At 35.0% G+C, this 18,585-nt stretch overlaps 1 protein-coding gene across 1 annotated transcript in view; it reads left to right on the forward strand.

Moving 5' to 3' along the window:
• CNTN6 (contactin 6) overlaps positions 1–18,585 on the forward strand; it is a 260,598-nt gene that overhangs the window by 146,477 nt on the left and 95,536 nt on the right. Inside the window, 2 exon segments of the mRNA XM_021069266.1 lie at positions 6,796–6,999; positions 9,190–9,292. Coding sequence (XP_020924925.1) covers positions 6,796–6,999; positions 9,190–9,292 — 307 coding nt within the window.

Below are 18,585 nucleotides of genomic sequence, written 5' to 3' on the forward strand. Positions count from 1 at the left end.
CCAATAGTCTTCAATTGCTTACAGCAAATCCGCCACTTCTAATAATAATAAAATTGTAGAGGATTATGTCCATGTGAAACTATCAACAATGGTTCAGAGAGGACCAATTATTATTCAGTCCTAATGTTCCAGCTGAATCATCATAGGGAAAATACATCACGATCATTAATAACAGATAAATGTCATCGATGGAGGAGAAAAATATTAAAAAATTCAATGGTTTCGACTTAAGTGGCTCATGAATTATACATTTAATTAAGAAAAACCAAATGGGAAGGATTTTAAACTTCCAATTTGCAAGGTATTTTTCTTCTTTCCCCATTAAAAAATATACAAATTAAGCAGGCAGTGGCTGATGATAGAACAAAATGGATAAAAGCCCCCTCTGTAGGATGGCTGTTTGGATAAATGGGAAGAGGCAAACTGTGGGGAGAAGGGAGCAGGATAGGATGAAAAACAACAGTGACAGGAAGGTCCTACAGCTTTACATTTTCACCATTTCACAGAGGGGCACAAAAGGGCACATGGATTCTAGTCTCAGAGCTACTGCAATTTTCCTTTCTACTTATTTGCCTGTAAAATGAAGAGAATGGTCTGGAAGAAATCTCAGTTCCCTACCTCCAGACATTCTATGAATCTATGAACTGAGGAACACCTTTTTCTCGAGCCTCCAACATACCACCCAAAGGCAGATATGCAAGGTGGCCACCATTCTATGGAAATACTGACCATTTCACTTCCCAGTGCTATCACAGAGAGGAGACTGAGTTTTACCATTAATAGCAATGATTTTCAAAGCAGCATTTCCCCAGCATCCTCACCACCTGGAAACTTGTTAGCAATGCAAATTCCCTGGCTTCTCCCCAGACCTACTGAAAGAAACTGAGAATGGAGCCCAGCACTTTGCTTAACCAAGTCCTTCAGGTGATTCTGATGCACACTGAAGTTTTAAAATCTCTATCATAGAGGGCCTTTTTGGAGAGAAGAATTACTTTTTAGAGGTTTTAGCAATGTGATCTATATCCTACTACTAGTAGCTCTAAATATGTTGGAATAATTTAGAATGACAAGTTAATCATTTACTCTCTACGATTCTGAGGAAATTAAATACAGGAAAGGCAGTATGGACAGGGGAGGAAATGAAGGGGTGGGGAACAATTGTCCTAGATGTGAGTAGCTGCAGATATGCTGGGAGCTGTGGATTTGGAAGTCTGAGGGAATGAGGAAGAATAGACAATAACAGTATATTTGAGGGTCAGCTGTGCATAGAAAAGAAAAAAGGTGGTATTAGGGAAAGAACAAAAGATTTGATATCAGAAGGATCTAGGTTCAAGTTCTACCTCTTTCACATGTTAACAGTATGAATTAGGGAAATTACATTTATACCCTCTGCTTCAGATCCTACTCTATATAACAGGCATATTGGCCACAGACAATTAGCCACACAAAACAAATTGATGAAATGATGAAAGAGGTATGAAATGAAAGTGCTCCTTAGGGTTTTTTCTTTATTATTATTATTCCTTATGTAATATTCCTTATTTCTGAACCACATTCTTGGAGCAGTTTCTATTTTTTTTCCCCAAGGAGTTTCTAAATGTTCTGCTATCGAAAAAGGATACACCACATGTCGGAACAGATCAGAAAGCTTTAGCAGCTAAAGTAAAATGAATTCACCAAGGAAGAGATAAAAATTATGGTCTCTGGTCCCAAGATTATAGGGTAAAGAATACAAAGATTTCTTGGGCACCAGTGGCAATATGTAATTTCTGTTAAGTGGAAAGGTTTACCTTGGATTTCAGAGAGCTAGAGCTTATTTTTCTCACCATACAGGCATTGATTAGAGATCCCTAAGCTGAACATGGCCCTGGGAATTTGCTCAAGATTTGTCTTTATTTCACAGAAGGTTCAAAAGATGAGTCACTGACAACAGGAAATCAGAACTACATTTTTCCCCCTCTTTATATTGCAGAAAAATTTACTATCTAGAGAGCTCTCCAGTTTCAAACAAAAACGCTTTGAGCATCTCTTTGGTGAAGTCAGACAACAGGCATAATAGTGAGGCAGTAAAGGACATCATTAAAGAAACTGAGAAGCAAGAGACCACATGAAATGATAAAAGACTCCAGTAGGGCCTTGCCAAAGAAAACAAAAATTCAATACCCAGGAACAGGATAAGAATCTCAAATCGTATTTAAAAAATAAAAAGTGAATTGCATCTATGCATACTTGATCTAAAAGCACAGACTTTTAGAAAAAAACAAAAGAATGCTGAGGCTGGAGTAGACCATTCATAGAAACATAGTTTTAACCTCCCATCCATTGCAAAAATAATTTTTTTTTAACAACAACTCAAGCAATGATCATCCATCCTTTGCTTGGTCACCTCTGATGATAGCGAGCTCCCTACCTCATAAAGGATCTGCTGCTATAGCTCCAAAGTTTAAACTGGTCTTCACTGTAATAAGGGTCAAACAGCATTTTGTAATCTCCAAAAGCCATAGGTCCTACTTTTACCTTCTGGACATCAAAGGAGAGGGCTTTATTTAACCCTTTATGAACATGACAGCAACACGACCTAAGAAGATAGCTACATTATTCTTTCTACCCCCTCCCCCCAACAACGGGTCAAAACCTTAGTTCTTATCACTTTTTTTTGTGACCTTACTTCTGGCCTTTGCTATTTTCAGTTGTCTATTTCTTGATCTACTTGAGATTTTTAATTCCCTCCCAATAATGACTGCTCTGAATGTAATGTCTGCCATAAGACTTTGTAGGATGTTGAAAATACAGATCCCATGATACTTCACTCAGATGTTAAACAACCAAATTGCTAGGAAGAAAGACTAGCTATATGTAGTTTAACAAGCTTCCTAAACGTGCTTGGAATAAAATACTCTGGTCTGAATGATTCAGAGTAAAAACAATAAATGCTATCCATCTTATTTTTTAAAAGTTGTAATTCATTTTAGTGTTTAGCTTCCCTGGTACTATTTTCACCTTATTCTTTTTCCCACTGACAAAAATATTACATAGTAATTAAAAATTCTAATACGGCAGACATGCACTATGTAAAAAGTCTATTGTTTTCCTTCCCATACCCTGAGAAAACCACTGTATACATTCCTAGGTTTCTAAGTTTAATAATTTATATGAACACACAGACATATATATATACATACAAATTCCCACACAAGAATACGTAATTTTTAATGGGATCATACTGAATATCTTGATTTATGTTTTTTGTATAACAACATATGGATTTTTTTTTCTACCCGAACATTACTTTTACAGGTTTAATTCCATTTTATGCATTTTCACATTTCATTCTTTTTTATTTTATTTTGTCTTTTTAGGGCTGCACTCATGGCATATAGAGGTTCCCAGGCTAGGGGCTGAATAGGAGCTATAGTGCCAGCCTACACCACAGACACAGCAGCACCAGATAGTAGCCGCATCTGTGACCTACACCACAGCTCACAGCAATGCTGGGCCCTTAACCCACTGAGCGAGGCCAGGGATAGAACCTGCATCCTCATGGATGCTAGTCAGATTAGTTTCCACTGAGCCAAATGGGAACCCCTCACATTTCATTCTTAAGTGGCATTTTAGTTGATGTTCTTCCTCTTTGTCATTTATTTCCCTCATATTTTCTTCATTCCTGAGAATGATATGAGTTGTGTATGTACAGATGAATTTATTTTTATCAAAATAATTTATGCATTGTTTTCAGAATTTAATATATACATATAACATTTAATATGTAATGTAAATATGTGATTTACCTTAGCTCTTCTTCACTATTTGTTTTAGAGTCGCTCTTTTCTTTCCTTCCTTCTTTTCTTTCATTTCTTTTAAAAACTGGTTTCCTAACTGTATTGTTAATACCTTTTTTTTTTTTTTTTGGTGAAAGTGATGATAAAGATGGCAATATTCCCATACTTGCACTTTCCCGAGAATTTTTCTATATAAATCAGATTTAAGTTCAGAATAGCTCTCAGTATGCATTGCTTCCTCATCCTTTAGAGAATTAAAAATCAGTACAATTAAAGAAGAATATTTCATGTAGTCTGTTTCTATCTAGAAAAGATTGCTATAGCACACCAGACATAATTAGCCTTTTTGGTTTCTATCATGCCTTCTTCTGCACCAGGTTTTTTTTTTTTTTTTTTTTTTTTTTTTTTTTTTTTTGTCTTTTGTCTTTTTAGGGCTGCACCCATAGCATGTGGAGGTTCCCAGGTTAGGGGTCCAATTAGAGCTGTAGCCGCCAGCCTATGCCAGAGCCACAGCAATGAGGGATCTGAGCCGCGTCTGCAACCTATATCACAGCCCACGGCAACGCCGGATCCCCAACCCACTGAGCGAGGCCAGGGATGGAACCTGCAACCTCATGGTTCCAAGTAAGATTTGTTTCTGCTGCACCAGGATGGGAACTCCTGCACCAGTTTTTAATGTAAGTGCAAATGACAAATATGACCAGCAAGTTCTGCCTGTATAAGAGACTCCAACTTGCTTCAGTTGCTCTCCTGTGAGCAGTGACTTCCAAGTAGGTGATGTCCAAGTTTATCTAGAGGTGGAGGCATTTTAACCTAGTCTTCACCTTCACCTCCAGCACCTATACCTTCCACTTATTTGGGAGCATACTTTCTGAATAAGTTATATTCTCCCACTTTCCTAGACATAAATTCAATTCTTCCTACTTTCCACAATACATGTAATGTCTTAACTTCCATTTTGTACTACACTTACAAAACCTTAATCATGAGGGTATTTTCCTCCACTCAAAGATTTCTGGCTAAAATAAAAAAAGACAATATAATTTTTGAAAAGCTGTGGGACAACTAACTGTCATATATTGCTGACGGAGATGGCAATTGGTACACCTCTGGAAAATTTTTTATAGTTTTTTAGATAAAGTAATGCATGCATCTACACTATGGTTCACTCCTAGGAACTTAATGAGGAAAAATGAAAATGTCCACACAGTGTTAGAAAAGAATGTTTATTTCAACCTAATATATAATGGTCCTGAGTTTGAAACAATTCAAATGCTCTTCAACAAGGAAGTAGCCAAACACATTTTGGTATATTCATAATATAGACTACTGCTCAATAATAAACAAAATACTGATATTCACAACTACATAGGGGAACATTAAAAATTTGTTAAAAAAACAGACACAAAAAAGTATATTATGCTTGATTCCATTTTTATGAGATCCAGATACTACCAGAAATTATCTATGATGATAGAAATCAGGTATTTGTTACAATGGTAGAGGCTGACCAGAAAGGGACATAAAAAAATTTCCAAAGAGTTGGAATTATTCCATATTTTATTATGAAATTGGTAGTTACATAAGGTTTGGATTGTTACAGCTAATTGAACTGAGGATGTGTGAATTTTGCAGTATGTTCACTATACCAATTATATATGTCTACATAGAGTTATATTCATATATTATTCATATAAGATATCCGGAGTTAGATTGATTAATATTCAGCAAAAATGATGTTATCTTTAAGCTTTTGTTCATGCTCTTTGCTCTCTTAGCAATGTTTGTTCATCTGTTGCCTGAATAGCTCCGATTCATTCTGCTTGTTTGAACATGAAGTTCTTCTCAGGAGACTTTTTTCTTTCTTTTTCTTTTTTTTTTTTTTAGGGTGGCACCCACAGCATATGGAGGTTCCCAGGCTAGGAGTCGAGTCATAGCTGTAGCTGCTGGCCTATGCCACAGACACAGCAATGCCAGATCCGAGCTGCATCTATGACCTACACCACAGATCACGGCAACACCGGATCCTTAACTCACTGAGAGAGGCCAGGGATCAAACTTGCATTCTCATGGATCCTAGTCTGGTTCGTTTCCACTGCACCATGACAGGAATTCCATCAGAAGACTTTTTGACCACTGATCATTCTAGGTTCTTTCTCTAGGTTCCCTCCGATGCTTCTGTCAAAGTACATATCATCCCACCTTAAGATAATCCACACTAGTTCTAATTAGCGTAACTGGTCAGGATTTATAAGGCATAGGTTTTGCTTTGCTGTATTTTAAGTCTGAAAATGGTCACACAATAAGTGTTCAGGAATTTTTTAATGATTGAATAAATAAATTCTAAGATCAGTGTTAGAGCCCATTAACTTAAATCTTGAAGTTAATTTTTTTAAGTTTTTATTCTATTTTATTTTATTTTTGGCCACCCTGTGGTATATGGAGTTCCTGGGCCAGAGATCAGACCCAAGCCACAGTTGTAACCTATACTGCAGCTGAAGCCTGATCCTTTACCCACTGTGCAGAGCTGGGGATTGAACCTGTGTCCCTGTGCTCCAGAGATGCTGCCAATCCCATTGTGTCACAGCGGGAACTCCTTGAATTTACATTTTTAACAAGTATTTCTAAGTGTGATTAATGCAGTCAATGTTTCTGATGCACACTGAGAAACTGCTTTAGCATGAGTATTCCTGGAGAAATTCAGTGTGTGTTTTTTAAGTCCATAGTATTTTAAATCTTATTGTATTTCATAATAAGTTCATCTACTTTTTCCCTTGATATCCCATCATCATGTCCTTAATCACATAAAACCAGTGGAGACCACATCATCCAAATTGGGATATATTTGACTTTAAGGGGATATTTCAATCACACAAGGATAGGAATAAACCAAAAAACAAAAACAAACAAACAAACAAAAAAACAGGGGCACAATTTTATTCCATTTATGGAGAAGTAGGACACAGAATTTTCAGGTAAGAAGGAATACAGTAAGGATTTTTTTTCTGTTTTCCAGATTTATCTTATGCATGGACTTTCAATGATAACCCCTTATATGTCCAAGAGGACAAGAGACGATTTGTATCACAAGAGACAGGAAACTTGTACATTGCCAAAGTGGAACCATCAGATGTTGGCAACTACACCTGCTTCATAACCAATAAGGAAGCCCAGAGGAGTGTTCAAGGACCGCCCACTCCATTAGTTCAGCGCACTGATGGTAAGATGATGAGTTATCTTGTGAATATATTTTGCTTCTCTTAAAGCCTGGGGAGGTCTATAAAGCTTTCTGCTTTCCTCTGGTTCAGTGGAGCCATATCAACTTTGAGTTGAGAGGTAATTCACATATATGATGAAAATCAGATATTATAAAAATAATAAGAAAATTATATAATTTACCTATATGGTATAGTATACATGCTTCCAGGTCTACTGTGCCCTTTCTTCTCTGCCATTAGAATATTCTTCATAAGAAGTATTTTGTAAAAAAAAAAGTTTGGGAGAGTAGGCATGTATTTTGCATGTGTGGGTGCTGCAAACTTATTATTCCAATTAATATACTTTCAATGAATATATGATACAGCTTCTTTTTAATGCCCCTTTCTTTTCCACAGTTGTATCTTTTGCTCACCCTTTATTTTTCTGGTTGGCAAAACATATAAACAATTTACATCCAAGGAAAGCAAATCCAGTTAACATTAATTTTGAACATTCCAAAGAAAAATGAAAAACAAGATTCATACTAATTATATTCCTCCAAGGGACATAATTCAGATTGGTCTCTGATGAATTCTGTAGTTTAGTCAAGTCATAGCTGGTACCAGATTTAGAGAGCTAGAAAACCTAAGGAAGTCAATGAAGTAGAAAAATCCTCTAGTTGATTCTTTAATTAAATATTCACAGTGGGAAATGTAAGGATGGAAAACCTGCTAATGCATTTTATGATAAGATTCTGGACTTGAAATGTAAAACTTCATAGAGTTTTTCTCCTTTCTAAGGAGTTTAAGAAAAGCAGGAATATAATGCTAATGATAGCTAACAGAATTTGAGTAAATAGCTCTATACAGGGAATTATGACAGTTTTATAATCACTAACCATTCAAATATATTTGCATAGTCTTAATTCAGAGCTCAGCAACTATTAGATTTACTTCTAAGTCTTACTGCTCCCCTTTAGTGAGTACTCTGCTCATGACTGGAGGAGATCATAAGTCAATAATATGCATAGAAACGCCACCATATTTTCCTTTTTTCCTATCTGCTTTTAGTTTCTGCACCATCTCTTCTTAATTTCTTCATTCTTTCATCTCCTCCATTCTTTTCAACACATTAATGGTAAAAAGAGACCATAAGCATCATACATAATTAAAAAGACAAATATCTTCTAAAAGTAGATACTCAAGAAATATCAGATTCCAAAGAAATAGAAAACAAAACATTTACCAATTTATTTGAATGAAATAGTACTCTCTACATGCTCAACCACAGCCTCTTTGAATGTTTGGAATGATGAAGGTCTTAAAAACTAGATATTCTTATTTTATATATATTTTAAAAGTTTCATCTTTTGTGCAATTGTAGTGGCCACCAATAAATCGTACTTTAGGAATATATTCTTCTGGTGTTTGCTATATAAGTTTTAAAAAAATAAAAATTTTTGAAGAATCTCAATTGATTGTTGATTAAATTAATTAATAGGATGGCATACTTGTTCCAATTTCTCTGGAGATAGCATATTTACAATACCTTAGAGTATTGCTTTATTCTTATCTATATGCATAATTCCTTTTGAAATTTTTAAAATTATAAAAACAGAAATATTTTTATAAATGTACACAAACTCATTTAGAGTAAAACCCTAATGGACTGACATAAGAATAACTGTCTTTATTTATGCCAAATAGTTGCTTCATAGGTTTTTTGCAAAAGTACTGATATTGCGGATTAAGAAGTTCTTCATCAGACCTCCTCCTCAATGCTAGCTGAAAACTTCCTTATTCCGAAATAGATCTGGCCCAGAAGTTCTATGAAAGAGAAATAGATCTAAGAAATCTCTAGAGAAGATAACTTGCTTGATAACTCAGAAGCATTTTAAAATCTGGTATATATGGTTCTTAATGGGAAACAGTAATTCTTCATAAGATGCTGTTGCAGAACATTAGGAAATTCTGAATGCCTCTATTCTGTTTGACGTTTCTTAAGCACCTCTTTTTGAGGGGACAGAGTAATGTAGTAACACCTTAGTTAGCATCATGAAGTTTCCTTACTTCCCTGTCACTCATTAAAGTATAGAAAAGTAATGTTAATTGAAGGACAGAATAATCAGATTTTGGTATATAAAGCATTTGCTACATAGAAGCCTTATATTCTCTAGAAATGCTGCTAGCTAGCTCTTTTTGGTGTTTAACAGGTGTGATGGGGGAATATGAACCAAAGATTGAAGTACGTTTTCCTGAAACTATACAAGCTGCAAAGGATTCATCTGTAAAACTGGAATGCTTTGCCCTTGGAAAGTAAGGTTGTTTTTTTTTTGTAGTTGTTTTGTTCTGCTTTTTTTCCCTCCTGGTTGTTTTAATTAAAACAAACATTTTGGTATTCAAACGTTGCTTTAAGGGAAATTAGCAAGCAGTTTTCATATGCTGGGCAAAAGTGGAACTTTCTGATTGGACTTTAAACAAACATACTTAGTACTCTGAAAATGATTGGGGCAGCAATTCCCCCCTAAATTTGTTGATATTTATTCAGCATTATGAATCCCACGGAGACAGCACATTGCCAAGGAATAAAAGAGCTTCTTACATAAGAGAGTGAGCAGGCCACTAAACTTTTGACATATTCCTTTACTCCATCTCATCCTACATCCAGAAATATATTGCCTGGGGTGACTCCTTGCTTAATTAATCAGTGATTCTTGTAAATGAAAAACCTGCATTGCAAGTTTCAAAAATAAGGCTAATTAAAGGCCATTGTTCATAGCAGATAATTAGAATTGAGCCAAATCTGCCCTGGTAGGCGAAGTATTTTATTTTACTCCAATAAGTATTTATCAGCAATAGGTTTGGAAAGCTTTGAAGCTGGCCAAATATTTGCATTTTCTGCATAGAATACTCAGAATATCTCTTTGCTTTTTGGCAATATTAAAATTTCATTTTTAGGCCTCTAAACACCATTAACCATAAAAAAATAGATTGATAATTAGACCAGGTTTGCCATTTTTAAATATTGATATACATATGAATTACCTCGGGCATTATTCAATTGTGATTCTATAGATCTGGGGTGATGTCTGTTTCCTCCATTTCTAACAAGTTCCCAGGTAATAATGATTTCTTCTTGTCTATAGAAGAGTAAGAGACTTGATTTTCACTACCATCATTGAGTGCTTGCCTATAAATCCAGAATCTATTCTGAATGTGGGTATCACATTTAGAAACTGATTTATGTTCAAAACTATGGATAATATCCTTAAAAGTCTCCATCTTGTTAGTAAGTAAAAATACTAAACAATCCAAATAATGCTGGTTACTAAATCTTTTAGGCTCCTTTCTGTATGTGAAATCATATAGACCTTTAAAGTAAATTTCTCAGGTTACCCATTTTTCATATATTAAGAGATCATATTTTATTTTTAAACAATAACTGACCCATAGTACTTGTCCAATAGATAATTATTGGTTTATTAAATTATTTTTAAGAAAATGACAAATGTAAGTTTTTTGCCTGCCTTTTAAAATATGATGAACTTTCACCATTTAAAAGCTTTCTCAAAAATTAACGTATACAAAGAAATTAGATGTTTGTCAGTGACATGCTTTTGGAATTAGCTGATTTATTTAAAAAGAAAACCAATGAAAGATAGTATCTGAAAAGAATATTCAGAGTTTATTCTAATATGGAGTCCTGTAATTTAAATAAATACTCTTACTTCCTGATGCCAAATATGATAGAATAAACTATCTTTCACATTGTATTTTGCTGACAAACATTTAATTTAGTAAGAAGAGGGCCATTCAGAATTAGCCCTGCCTGATTTTAAGTTCCAAACTTAGAATCATTTAAATAAATGGTTAAGATAACTGCTCTTAAAGGCGGAGGAGGCAGATTCAATTCCCAATTTTCTCAAGAACTGTCTGACCAATAGCACACATGTTTCTTCTATGACTTTCCATATTCTCATCCAAATGAGGTTATTATGATACCTGCCTCCTGTGTTTGTTTTGAGGACTAGAGAGTATAAATACATATAAAAACATGGCAATTCTCATGTATATTTGTACCAAAAAACCCCTAAATGTTATAAAGTATACGTTCACTGTTAAGTTTACACAGAAAATAACTATTGCACATGAAATAAAATTAAGAAAAATGGGAAAATATGATAATTACTTAATTGTACTTCATAGAATATTGTCAAGGATGTAATCAATTTAATATAATCTATCCATAATATTTTATTTGAAAAAATTTATTAAATGAAATATTGTGTAAATTAAAGTCATTAATATCGAACTGAAATTCCTAGGGGTTAAAATGGAAAACCCAAAGCATCCTACAGGGTTAAAGTAATAGTGTTAAAATGCCGTATATAAGAAGCATATATTTTGTGTGATTGATCTATAGATAGTTTTCATTTTTCCATATGATATGAATGTACATGAAAATGCTTTGTACACTTTGGACAATATTATACAAATGTGAGCTATTAACAATAAACGTTTCATATGTGCTCACCAATAGCTTTCAGAAAACAAGTCGTATTTTATTGAAACATTGCAAACATATTGAAGAAGCTTTTTAATTTATTATAAAATTTGACATTCACCAAAAACTGTACTGACTTTTCTAATTTGGCAACATTAACAAACATAAAAAAGCATTTTCTAGAAAATTATGTGATAGGCATAATTAACAATATGAAATTAACAAAATCAAACTTATTGCTTTTTAAATTATAAATTTCCATTTGAAGGTTTATTGCCAAGCATTTTACAAAATATTGAGTGATAGTTATAAATCATGTTCTCTGACATCCCTTCCTAAAAATATTGTTGTACGGCATTTTTTTTTTTTTTCTTTCCAAATGTGGGGACTGCTTTGTACAAATCTGTTTAAATCTCCTTGTTCACTTTCTGAGGTGCCCTGCATGTCTCTGTAAAAAGTTTCAGAAACACAAAACTGAAAAAAGCCGATCAATTCAGTGAGGAATGAAATAATTTTTTTTTATTAATTAACACTATTCCTAAGCACTTTTGCTAACCCACTACTGACTAATATTTATGCTCTAAACTATGCATTCACTAAACTAAGGTTTGTATATTTTGGTAAATAAGGGAAAGAAGGGAGGGAGAGAGGAAAAAAATCAGTAGGTAAATAGGTGAACAGGAAAGAGCCAATGAAAAAAGAAAAAAAACAGGAGTTCCTGGCATGACTCAGTGGAAACAAATCCAACTAGTATCCTTGAGGATGCGGGTTTGATTACTTGGCTTGCTCAGTGGGTCAGGGATCCTGTGTTGCCTTGATCTGTGGTATAGGTTGCAGACGCAGCTGGTATTCCAAGTTGCTATGGCTGTGGTGTGGGCTAGCAGCTACAGCTTTGATTTGACCCCTATCCTGGAAACCTCCATGTGCTGTGGATGCGGTCCTAAAAAAGCAAATAATAATAATAATAATAAAGTCAATGCCAGATATTGTTTTTATTTAATTTTTCATTTTTAGGACCTAAAACAGGTCCCCAAATACTGATTGCTTTTCATTAAATATTTGTGAAAATATTTCCTAAATATTTGGGAAATAATTCCCTTTATCCCGGAGAATATTTCTTCTCTTGCATATGTAGATTATTTTGGTTTTTATCTTGCTTGTTCTCTGAGCTTCCTGGGGCTACAATTTGGTAGCTGTCATTAATTTGGAAAATTTTCAGTCATTACTACTTAAAATTTCTTCTGTTAATTTCTCTTTTTGTTCTTCTTCTGATATTCCTGGTATACAATGAATAATTGCATCCAGTTCTGGGATATTCTGGGTTTATTTTATTTATTTATTTTTTTGCCGTGGTTTTGTTTGTTTTCCATTCCTTTTTTATTTTTCTTCATATTTTAGTTTGGGAAGTTCCTATAGATCTTTCTTCTATTTCACTTACTCTTTCCTCAGTCATGTGCCTTTCAGTGACAAGCCTATCAAAGTCATTCTCATATGTATTACAGCATTTTTACATCTACCATTTACTTCTGATCCTTTCTTAGAATTTCTTTTTTCTATGACATTAATCATCTATTCTTGAATGTTGTCTGCTTTTTCCATTAGAGTCTTAGCATATTAAGCTTGGTAATTATAAACACCCACTCTGATAGCTTTAAAATATTTTCCATACGTAGTCTAGTTCTAATGCTTGCTCTGTCCCTGATGGCTGTACTTTTTAATGGGTCCTTTAAATTTTTTGTCATTTTCAAAACCTAAATGTGATATAACAGGTGAAAGGAATTAATTTTACACTAGATTTTGGTATAAACTTTTATGTTTATCTGGCAAGGAATTAGGCTGTGTTTACTGTTTGTTACAGCTGTGGTATTGGAGGCTAAAACTTCCTCTACAGCTTTTGTTTTTGTTTTCACTATTTTTTTTAGGCTTTTCTATTATAGACTCTTTCTTAATTAATTCTTTTACCTGTAATCCCTTGTTATTATACAGGAGCCCTAATAATGGTAGAAAAGTCCTTCTTTGCTAATTCTATCATCTCTATAATTTATGGATCTGTTTCTGTTGACTGCTTTTTGTCCTAATAATGTTTCCAATTTTTTTATGCTTCTTAGGTTATCCAGTAATTTTGGATTGAATTAGAGACAAAGTAAATGATATGTTATTGAATGTTGGATAGTGGTATATCTATATCAAGTATTGGATTTTATTGATGGGAGTTAAGTTACTGTGAATATGCCTGATCTTTCTGTGGCTTATTATTAAGCTTCCTTAGAATGGATGGAAAGTAGATGTTAGTAATAAGGCTAGTTTAATACTAAAATGCATCCCTTTATTATGCTCCAAAAGTTTGCTAAATCTCCCCTCTACCTTGCTGGAATTCTAACATCTTCCAGCTTTGAACTCTGAAAATTGTTCTTTGCCTACCTCTTGTGATACTCCTATATAGATCTCTAGAGCATTTTCTTTTTGTAGTCTCATCTCTTTAATATATGAATTAATTCTCCATATGCAGATGCAGTTGGCCCTCAATTCTGTAGTGTTCTCTTTAAAAAAGTTTTAGGAGTTCCCGTCGTGGCACAGTGGTTAATGAATCCAACTAGGCACCATGAGGTTGCGGGTTCGGTCCCTGCCCTTGCTCAGTGGGTTAAGGATCCGGTGTAGCCCTGAGCTGTGGTGTAGGTTGCAGACGTGGCTCGGATCCAGTGTTGCTGTGGCTCTGGTGTAGCCTGGCGGCTACAGCTCCAATTCGACCCCTAGCCTGGGAACCTCCATATGCCGCGGGAGCGGCCCAAAGAAATAGTAAAAAGACAAAAAAAAAAAAAAAAAAAAAAAAAAAAAGTTTTAAAAAGTCCTGCTAAGGGCAACAGGAGGGTGGTGTCTCTGGAGCACTGGGATGTAGGTTCTATCCGTGGCCTGGAACAGTGGGTTAAGGATCTACTGTTACCACAGCTGCAGAGTAGGTTGTAACAGTGGTCTGTGGTTCAGTTTCAATTCCTGGACAAGGAACCCTATATACTGTAGAGTGGCCAAAAATTAAATAATAAATGTTTTGAAAAATTTCAGCAAAATGGTAAAAAAAAAAGATATTTGGGGAATTAAATTATGGATATATTTTCCATTTAGAGTCTCTGTAATTATCAATATTTCAACAAAAAGAAGTTCATTTCACATATTAATTTGTTTTTTTAATTTTTTAATTTATTTTTTATTGTTAATTCCCCAAACACACTTTTCCCCCCACTGTACAGCATGGGGCCCCAGTTACACATGTATGTATATATGATTAACATGTATATATAATTTTTTCTCCCATTGATGTGCTGCATTGTAAGTATCTAGAAATAGTTCTCAGTGCTACACAGAAGTATCTCATTGTAAATCCATTCCAAGAGCAATAGTTTGACTCCATTAACCCCAAGCTCCCAATCCATCCCACTCCCTCCCCCTCCAGCTTTGGCAACCACAAGTCTATTCTCCAAGACCATGATTTTCTTTTCTGTGGAAAGGTTCATTTATGCCATATATTAGATTCCAGGTATAAGTGATATCATATGTTATTTCTCTTTCTCTTTCTGACTTACTTCACTCAGGATGAGAGTCTCTAGTTCCATCCATGTTGCTGCAAACGGCATTATTTCGTTCTTTTTTATGGCTGAGTAGAATTCCATTGTGTATATATACCATACTTCGTAATCCAATTGTCTGTTGATGGACATTTGGGTTGTTTCCATGTCTTAACTATTGTGAATAGTGCTACAATGAACATGCGGGTACATGTATCTTTTTTAAGGAGAATTTTGTCCAGATATATGCCCAAGAGTGGGATTGCTGCATCATGTGGGAGTTCTATGTATAGATTTCTAACGTACCTCCATACTGTTCTCCATAGAGGTTGTATCAGCTTACATTCCCACCAGCAGTGCAGGAGGGTTCGCTTTTCTCCACAGACCCTCCAGCACTTGTTATTTGTGGACTTATTAATGATGGCCATTCTGACTGGTGTGAGGTAGTATCCCATGGTAGTTTTGATTTGCATTTCTCTAATAATCAGGGATGTTGAGCATTTTTTCATGTGCTTGTTGGCTATCTGTATATCTTCCTTGGAAAGATGTCTATTCAGGTCTTTTGCCCATTTTTCCATTGGGTTGTCAGCTTTGTTGCTGTTGAGTTGTAGAAATTGCTTGTATATTGTAGAGATTAAGCCCTTGTCAGTTGCATCATTTGAAACTATTTCTCCCATTCTTTTTTTTTTTTCTTTTTTGTCTTTTTGCCATTTCTTGAGCTGCTCCCATGGCATATGAAGGTTCCCAGGCTAGGGGTCAAATTGGAGTTATAGCCACCAGTCTATGCCAGAGCCACAGCAACACGGGATCCAAGCTGTGTCTGCAGCCTACACCACAGCTCAGGGCGATGCCAGATCCTTAACCCACTGAGCGAGGCCAGAGATTGAACCCGCAACCCCGTGGTTCCTAGCCACATTGGCTAACCACTGAGGCATGATGGGAACTCCTCTCCCATTCCGTATGTTGTCTTTTTGTTTTCTTCTGCTGTGCAAAAGCTTGTCAGTTTTATTAGGTCCCATTGGTTTATTTTTGGTCTTATTTCTATTGTTATGGGAGACTGACCTGAGAAAATATTCATAAGGTTGATGTCAGAGAATGTTTTGCCTATGTTCTCTTCCAGGAGTTTGATGGTATCTTATATATTTAAGTCTTTAAGCCATTTTGAGATTATTTTTGTGCATGGTGTGAGGGTGTGTTCTAGTTTCATCAGTTTGCATGCAACTATGCAGGTTTCCCAGCAATACTTGCTGAAAAGACTGTCTTTTCCCCATTTTATGTTCTTGCCTCCTTTGTCAAAGATTAATTGACCATAGGTGCCTGGGTTTATTTCTGGGGTCTCTTCTGTTCCATTGGTCTGTCTCTCTGTTTTGGTACTAGTACCACACTCTCTTGATGACTATGGCTTTGTAATATTGCTTGAAGTCTGGAAGAGTTATGCCCCCTGCTTGGTTTTTTTTTTTCTCAGGATTGCTTTGGCCATTCTGGGTCTTTTGTGGTTCCATATACATTTTTGGATTGTTTGTTCTAGTTATGTGAAAAATGTCATGGGTAATTTGATAGAAATCGCATTGAATCTGTAGATTGTTTTGGGTAGTATAGCCATTTTGACAATATTAATTTTTGCAACCCAGGAGCATGGAATATCTTTCCACTTCTTTATTATCTTCTTTAATTTCCTTGATTAATATTTTATAGTTCTTGGGATATAAGTCCTTTACCTCCTTGGTCAGGTGTATTCCCAGGTATTGGATTTTTTAGGGTGCAGTTTTAAAAGGTATTGTATTTTTGTATTCCTTTTCTAATATTTCATTGTCGGTATATAGAAATGCAACTGATTTCTGAATGTTAATCATATCTTGCTACTTTGCTGAATTTGTTGATCAGTGCAAGTAGTTTTTGGGTTGAGTCCTTAGGATTTTCTATGTATAGTATCATGTTCTCTGCATACAATGACAGTTTTATTTCTTCTCTTCCTATTTGGATGCCTTTTATTTCTTTTGTCTGATTGCTGTGGCTAGGACTTCCAATACTATGTTGAATAGCAGTGGTGAGAGTGGGCATCCCTGTCTTGTTCCAGATTTTAGTGGGAAGGCTTTCAAATTTTCTCCATTGAGTATTATATATTTGCTGTTGGGTTTGTCATCAATGGCTTTGATTATGTTAAGGTATGTTCCCTCTATACCCACTTTGGCGAGGGTCTTGATCATGAATGGATGTTGGACTTTGTCAAATGTTTTCTCTGCATCTATGGAGATGATCATGTGGTTTCTGACTTTTCTTTTGTTAATGTGCTGTGTGACATTGATTGATTTGCATATGTTGAACTATCCTTGTGAACCTGGGATGAACCCTACCTGGTCATGGCATACAGTCTTTTTGATATGTTGTTGAATTCAATTGGCTAAAATTTTGTGGAGAATTTTTGCATCTATATTCATCAAAGATATTGGCCTATAGTTTTCTTTTTTGGTGGTATCTTTGGTTTTGGAATTAGGTTGATGTGGGCATCATACAATGTCTTTGGGAGTGTTCCTTCTTCTTCAACATTTTGAAAAAGTTTAAGGAGAATGGGGATAAGTTCCTTTTTATATGTTTGGTAGAATTCACCTGTGAAGCCATCTGGTCCTGGACTTTTATTTGTAGGGAGTGTTTTTATGACATATTCAATTTCATTTACAGTGATTGGTCTGTTCAGTTGGTCTATTTCTTCTTGATTCAGTTTTGGCAGGTTGTAAGTCTCTAGAAATTTGTCCATTTCTTCCATATTGTCAAATTTGATGGCATATAATTGTTCATAGTATTCTCTCACGGTTTTTTGTATTTCTGCAGTATCTGTTGTGACTTCTTTTTCATTTCTTATTTAATTTGGGTTCTTTCTTTCCTCTTCTTAGGGAGTCTAGCCAGAGGTTTGTCAATTTTGTTTACCTTTTCAAAGAACCAGCTCTTGGTTTTATTGATTTTTTCTACTGTTTTTTGAATCTCTATTTTATTGATTCCCTCTTTGATCTTTATGATTTCCTTCCTTCTACTGACTTTAGGTTTTTTTTTTTGTTGTTCTTTTTCTAATTCATTTAGGTGAGGAGTTAAGTTCTCAATTTGAGATATTTCTTCTTTTTTGAGGAAGGCCAGTATTGCTATGAACTTCCCTCTGAGCACGCTTTTGCATCATCCCATAGATTTTGAGTGGATGTGTCTTCATTATCACTTGTTTCTAGGTATTTTTTAATTTCTTCCTTGATTTCCTCATTGACCCATTGGTTTTTTAATAGCATGTTGTGTAGTCTCCATGTAATAGGTTTTTTTCTCATTTCTTTTCCTGTGGTTGATTTCTAGTTTCATGCCATTGTGGTCAGAGAAGATACTTGAGATAATTTCCATACTCTTAAATTCGTTGAGGTTTGCTTTGTGCCCCAGTATGTGGTCAATTCTTGAGAATGTCCTATGGGCACTTGAGAAGAATGTGTATTCTGATTTTTTTTGGATGTAATGTCCTGAAAATGTCAATTAAGTCTAACTTTTCTATAGTTTCCTTTAGGATCTCTGTT

Source organism: Sus scrofa, chromosome 13 (genome assembly GCF_000003025.6).
Source record: "Sus scrofa isolate TJ Tabasco breed Duroc chromosome 13, Sscrofa11.1, whole genome shotgun sequence".
NCBI classification, from domain to species: domain Eukaryota; kingdom Metazoa; phylum Chordata; class Mammalia; order Artiodactyla; family Suidae; genus Sus; species Sus scrofa.